The following is a 6,000-nucleotide window of genomic DNA, read 5'->3' as shown; positions in this document are numbered from 1 at the left end:
TCAAAAAGCTAACTTTCTTGGCTATAATTTATGGGTACAACTCTCTTCGTTGTGATCTTCACTAAAGAAGACTTTTCTGGAAATCGTTACTCTGCTATTCCTGGCAGCCCTTGGTCAAGTGGCTGATTTATTATTTTAGATGGTTTTGACATGACTTGGAATGTAAAAGTACCATTTTTTATATGTATTTATTTGCAGAGAACCCATGGACCTTCGCCCATTTCTGTCCCTACAGTTGGATTTGCTTTCATTTAAATGCTAAACATCTCAGTGGCAGTCAGGCACTGGGAACACTAGAAGGAATGATGCATCCAAACAGGTGGTTCCACTTAGTGTGATTTGGGGTCACTATCCACATCGTAGAGGAAATGGAGTGGTAATACCCATTTGTGAAAGGAACACAATGAAGCTACATAATTCCTCTTGTAGGTAGGTTGGTTCTGTAACCAAGCCTTAAAATTGACATTGACATTGAATCACTGCCCACAAAGGGAGAACAAGAAACCACTTCAAATCTGCCTCTAACAAACCATCCATAGCTTAATTCAATGGCCAGTGAGGCCAGTTCTCCAAATGTTCCAATGGGATTCAGATATTTACTAGGCATACTACAGGCAGATTTTTTAATTGAATGAATGACATGCAGCATTGGGGATATAAATTTAATATAAAATATTAAATTTAAACCAGGCATACTGCTCAAATACAGAAAGCAAGCAGGCATGGAAGCATAATTTAAGTGTGGCATTGGAATTGTTTTGCTATTTCAATTTGGTCACATAGCTTTTGGGATCAGATGACAGGATATATTAAAAATTTTGTTTAATTTTTATTTCTGATAAAATGCATATAACAAAATTTACCATTTTAACCATTTTTAAGTGTAAATTTTAATAGTGTTAAGTATATTCACACTGCTATGTAAACAATCTCCAGAACTTTTTCATCTTGCAAAACTGCAATTCTATACCCATTGCACAATTTCCGTCCCCCAGCCCTTGGCAATCACCATTCTGCTTTCTGTTTCTATGAGTTTTACTACCCTTGATACCTCATATAAGGGGAATCTTACAGTATTTGTCTTTTTGTGACTGGCTTATTTCATTTAGCATGATGTCCTCAAGGTTCATCGTATCGTTACCTATAGTAGAATTCCCTTCCTTTTTAAGGATGAGTAATATTCCATCATATGCACGTACATTTTTTTTTAATCCATCCACCCAAAGATGGATATTTGGGTGCTTTCCCTCTTGGCTATTGTGAACAATGCTGCCATAAACAGGGGTGCCATAAACACGGAAAATATCTCTTTGAGACTCTGCATTCATTTCTTTTGGATATGTACCCAGAAGTGGTAATGCTGGAATCATACGGGTGCTTCTATTTTTAAGTGAATAAATTCACCTCTCCTGCCTTTTTTCTTAAACCATTTTTTAAAAGATTTTTATTTATTTATTTGGAGAGAGAGAGAGCACAAGCAGAGGGAGTGGCAGGTAGAGAGAGAGAGAGAAGCAGACTCCCCGCTGAGCAGAGAGTTGATGTGGGGCTTGATCCCAAGACCCTGGGATCATGACCTGAGCCGAAGGCAGATGCTTAACTGACTGAGCCACCCAGGCGCCCCTCTCTTGCCTTTTTTTAAAAGCAAGAAGCTAAATTTTGGCCCTGATAGGGTATGAAACTCATCAGAGATTAAACAAGGAGTAACCAGTAAATCCAGGGCTTGAAACATCTGTCGAACTACAAACTCAGTATCTTTGATCTGTACTAGTGTTTTTCCAACTAGGTTCTTTGGAGCGCTGGGATGGTTCAGGCCATCTTTGGGGGCTGGTGTGGGTTTGGGAGTGTATTACTTTTCTAAGGCTGCTGTAACAAAATGCTACAAACTGGGTGGCTTACAACGACCAAAATTTATCATCTTAGTTCCAGTTCTGGAGGCTAGAAATCCAAAATCAAGGTGTTGGCAGGGCCATGCTCCCTCTAACGCCTCTAGGGGAGGATCCTTAGTCACCTCTTGCAGTTTCTTGCAGCCCTAGACATTCCTTGGCTTGTGTCAGCATCACTCCAGTCTCTGCCTCTGTCTTCACATGACCGTCTTCCTCTGTGTTGTGTCTTCACAGGGCATTCTCCTCCCTGTGTGACTTTCTCTTCTTAAAAGGACACCAGTCATATTGGATTACGGGTCTACCTCCTCTAGTATGACCTCACCTTAACTCATTACATCTGCAGACTCTTCCCCCCAAAGATCACATTCACAGGTACTGGGTGTTAGGATTTCAATGTCTCTCTTTTGGAGGGGCGGGGGGCACAATTCAATCAATATCAGGAGGTGAAAAGAGACCATGTGACTGGGGTTCTCATCTTCATCCCAATTTCAATTAGGGATGCCTGCTTTAGCTTGGTTAATATTGTGGGAACTTTTGAAGGACCCTGTTTGAGAAAGAGCACCACTGCCAAGCAACCAATTGAAGCCACTTATCTATAGTCTGCCCCTTCCTACAAAGAAGCAAGCAAACACATCAGTCATCTGGCTTTGAAAATGCTTTTGCTTAAGGCTTTATAACTGGTTTTTCTTCTACATGGCCTTATCTTATTCAGCTTGGACAGTCGCTGAAGATGGGTGCTGCTCTCAGTTGACCATGGAGAGTAGAGTGAATAGCATCGGTCCGGCCGTTCTCTCCATCCCTGTTCCCTGTGAGCCCCCTTGAATTGCCATATGTGCAATGCATGTGTGGTCTGGTCCCGTTGGGGGCTCTGGGTCAACTATTCTGCCCCTTATGCTTTCCGGTGTGCTTGGAACCAACAGTGTCCTTTAATTAAAGGCCGTGGGTGGCATGATGAGAGGATTACTATCAGTGTCTGGCTCCCTAAGGACCAGGGAATGTTGTGGCCGAAGTTTTCCCATCTGCATAACTGGACTCTTTATATGTTGATGAAAAATCTACCTTCTCGGCTTGCTGTGCGTTCTGCTGGCTTCAGGAAAGAGTAGAGATGAGTCCACAGGAATTGTTTGGCTGTCTCACTGAATTGAAGGGTGCTTAAATGTAGGGTGCTGTGACTTCAAATGCATTGCTATTTGGCCCTTTGCTTCACTGCAGAATGAACAACAATGATGTTCTGCTGAACACCAGTTAACAGACGCTGTAGGAAGGACTCAGCAGTTTTTTGAGAATGAAGCTGTTTTACTCAAGTGTAATGAGCCAAAAAATAAAATTTCGTTTTCATGCAGCACCAGTACAGGCTCATGCCTGGGCCATGTAAGATCCTTTTCTGTTTTATTGTGGGTTTGGAAGGTATTCACTCAGCCTTATGGGCACACACGTGAAAGGAACATTCTGGCTTAGGAACTGAACTGAAATGAAGATCAGGGACAGAGCTTTTGCCAACTAATTACAGGCAGAATATTATACAGAGTTTGCAAAGTGCCTGATTCCTAATGATCCCGCCCCCAAAACCCCCTTCCCTCCTTCCACACACGAGAAAGGGTTTAGAAATGACCAACTCAGAGTAAATTATTTTACAAAGTCAATATTTATTTGACTTGCTTATGTACAAAAAGTAAACTCCAACTGAACATAAAACCAAATAAAATCCTTTTGGCAGCACTGACTTTAATGACCCATTATCCTAGAGTCACAATTAATCCTACAAACAATAGATGGCACCACAATGTTACGTCTGTTATACAGAAAGGATTCGGCTGTTTTAAGAACGTTAGAGAAAAAGAGATCATAAAGCAACCTGGGGTGTCAAAGGACTCGGAGATCATCGCTCCATTAAAAGAAATCATCGAAACAGCAAATCTCCAATCAAAAATAATGCAGTTAAGGGCCCGGATGCACTTCTACTTGGCTGACCCAGCATAAGAGGCCCAGGTACTTCGTAATCCCGTCGCATTTTAATTTTCCCAGAGCACATGGTGTGTGAAACAAATACAGCTGAGTTGTGGGGTCCCTAAACTGTGAGTTCCAAGCAGGATTTTACAAAGTTGCCATTATTTTCATAGAAGAGTCTGGTAGCAGGGAGTCATTTTGAATTGAACATGGAACTGGTGTGTTGGGATGAACTCACGATATCTTTGCCGACTTTATGGCAAATCGGACACACCCTGGGTAGGAAATGAAACCAGTGATAACATGACACACCTGAAGATTTCTTTAATAAGCTGAATCATGTAGTTTTACCCTTTTTGCTAAACTTAGCTATTAAAAGGCTTAAAAAGAAACTCAACATCTTTATGTAAGCAAGTCCCTCCAGCGATCTATGTACATGTTTGTTTTAAACCAGTTGGCTCCTTGGGCCAATTTCTTTGCCGGGTCCCTGCACACACAATTCTCGAGGAAGCAGGCAACAGTTTCATCAGAGTGACTGAGGCCAGAAATTGACTTGGTCTGACCTCTAAATATCTTGTGCATATTTTTAAGAATAACATGAGAAAAAGAATATACTTTTAAAAATTCAGAATCTGTAGTTTGTAAAACTACTATCATTTTCGTATGAGCTCAGTGCTGACCTTTTCAGATCAATCATAAATAATAAATTTTCCCAAGGGAAGTATTTCTAGTGGAAGTGGGAAAAACAGGAACTAAAGCTGTAGCTTCTGTAGCATGAATATCAGCCGCTTTGGGCTTAGCACTCTTTCAGGGGGTGGTAATACTGCACACGAGCACATATGGAGATACACCTTAGTTTTCACAGACAGGATATATGAAATGTTTGAATGATCTACATCTAGTGTTGGGCAATATTATGAATACTACCATTATGCGAATTTTCTTGAACACACGGTAACAACCCCTTATATGCACAACTGCCACAGACCAAGTATTTACGCCCCCCTACGGCAGGACAAAAATCCACTTAAAAAAAAAAATATCGTGACAAGGTGGAATTAAATGACGCCTCAAGTCGGGACTGCTCACTAGCGGATGTTAGACCATAGGAGGACAATGTCAGAAAACAGTGTTCCCCATGAGACCCTGCTCGGCGCTGCGTCCGCCTAAATATCCAGAAGGTCATCGCCACTTTCGTCGCTCTCCACCGTCAGCTGCCGGGTCCACCACTTCTTAACCTCGGAACCGCACGACGCCGTGTCGGTCATGGGGTTCATTTTGCACACTACAGACTTCATTGTTGTGCGCCCTGCAAATCGTAAGTTGACCGAAGACACTGAGTGGCTTATTGGTTTGGGTGCTGTGGAATTGACAAGAGTCCTATGAGCAACGTGGAGCTGTTCACCCCTGTGCAAGCCATTCCCGAAAAGCAGAGATCTCCCCAGCAGTAACAACAGTCCTGCTAAATACGCCCCCCATAAATGGTAAGTATGAACCCCTCCTAGCTCTCGGTTCTTTATATTCATAAACTTTACATGCATGGACTTGAAAATTCTGTTCATGGGCAACTAGTAATACCATTCGAAAACACGCTACCCGCCCACCACCGCGCTTTGAGATAATCACAAAAAACTTAACCAAAAAATCACTAAATGTTCCAATCTGGGCAAATATAAGTGTCATAGAAATATGGGTGAGTAGGTGTTCATTACTATATAGAAAGAAAGAATATAAAAACAAAGGAAAAGGACAGATAGTGTAAGCAGTAGTGAGAGGAGTCTAAGGAACTGGAGAGGCAGACCTGAACTTGAAATCCGAGACCCAAAGCCCACCGAGTGTAGACACTGAGTCAAGGGAGAAAGGACCCGGGGCACACACCTGAGGGCAGCCGCCACTGCCCGAACTTCCTTTGGGGTTTCCCGGGGTCTGTGGCGTCCTGCCGGCTTCCCCCTCTGTCCGACAGCGTAGGGCTCAGGAGCTGCTGCTGGCTGCTGGTCTGCATGGGGCGAGAGTGAGGCAGTCAGGGCTCTTTCTGACCGCTCTGCTCCCCTTCTGGCCTCTGCACTGGTCTGGACTCTCATTTTATGGTAAGAAAGGAAGAAAGCGCCATAGGAAAACAGTACCGCAGCCGCAGAGTGCACAATGGGGAAGGGAGAAGACAAAATGGGTT

At 42.9% G+C, this 6,000-nt stretch overlaps 1 protein-coding gene across 5 annotated transcripts in view; it reads right to left on the bottom strand.

Moving 5' to 3' along the window:
• Nucleotides 1-3,509: 3,509 nt before the first annotated feature.
• The window catches only part of NALCN (sodium leak channel, non-selective), a 309,038-nt gene continuing 306,547 nt past the window's right edge, over nucleotides 3,510-6,000 (bottom strand). For 4 of the 5 annotated variants that reach the window (XM_078070121.1, XM_078070117.1, XM_078070119.1 and 1 more), the window contains 2 exons: nucleotides 5,709-5,826; nucleotides 3,510-5,190 (listed from right to left, as the gene is read on the bottom strand). In XM_078070121.1, coding sequence (XP_077926247.1) covers nucleotides 4,997-5,190; nucleotides 5,709-5,826 — 312 coding nt within the window. In that variant the 3' untranslated portion in view covers nucleotides 3,510-4,996. The remainder of the gene's footprint in view (nucleotides 5,191-5,708; nucleotides 5,827-6,000) is intronic. The other variant, XM_078070118.1, reaches the window with a different exon arrangement.

The sequence above is a fragment of the Halichoerus grypus genome, chromosome 4 (genome assembly GCF_964656455.1).
Source record: "Halichoerus grypus chromosome 4, mHalGry1.hap1.1, whole genome shotgun sequence".
In the NCBI taxonomy this organism is placed as follows: Eukaryota; Metazoa; Chordata; class Mammalia; order Carnivora; family Phocidae; genus Halichoerus; species Halichoerus grypus.
The sequence above is the reverse complement of the archived record's forward strand: the minus strand, read 5'-3'. Positions and strand labels throughout refer to the sequence as shown.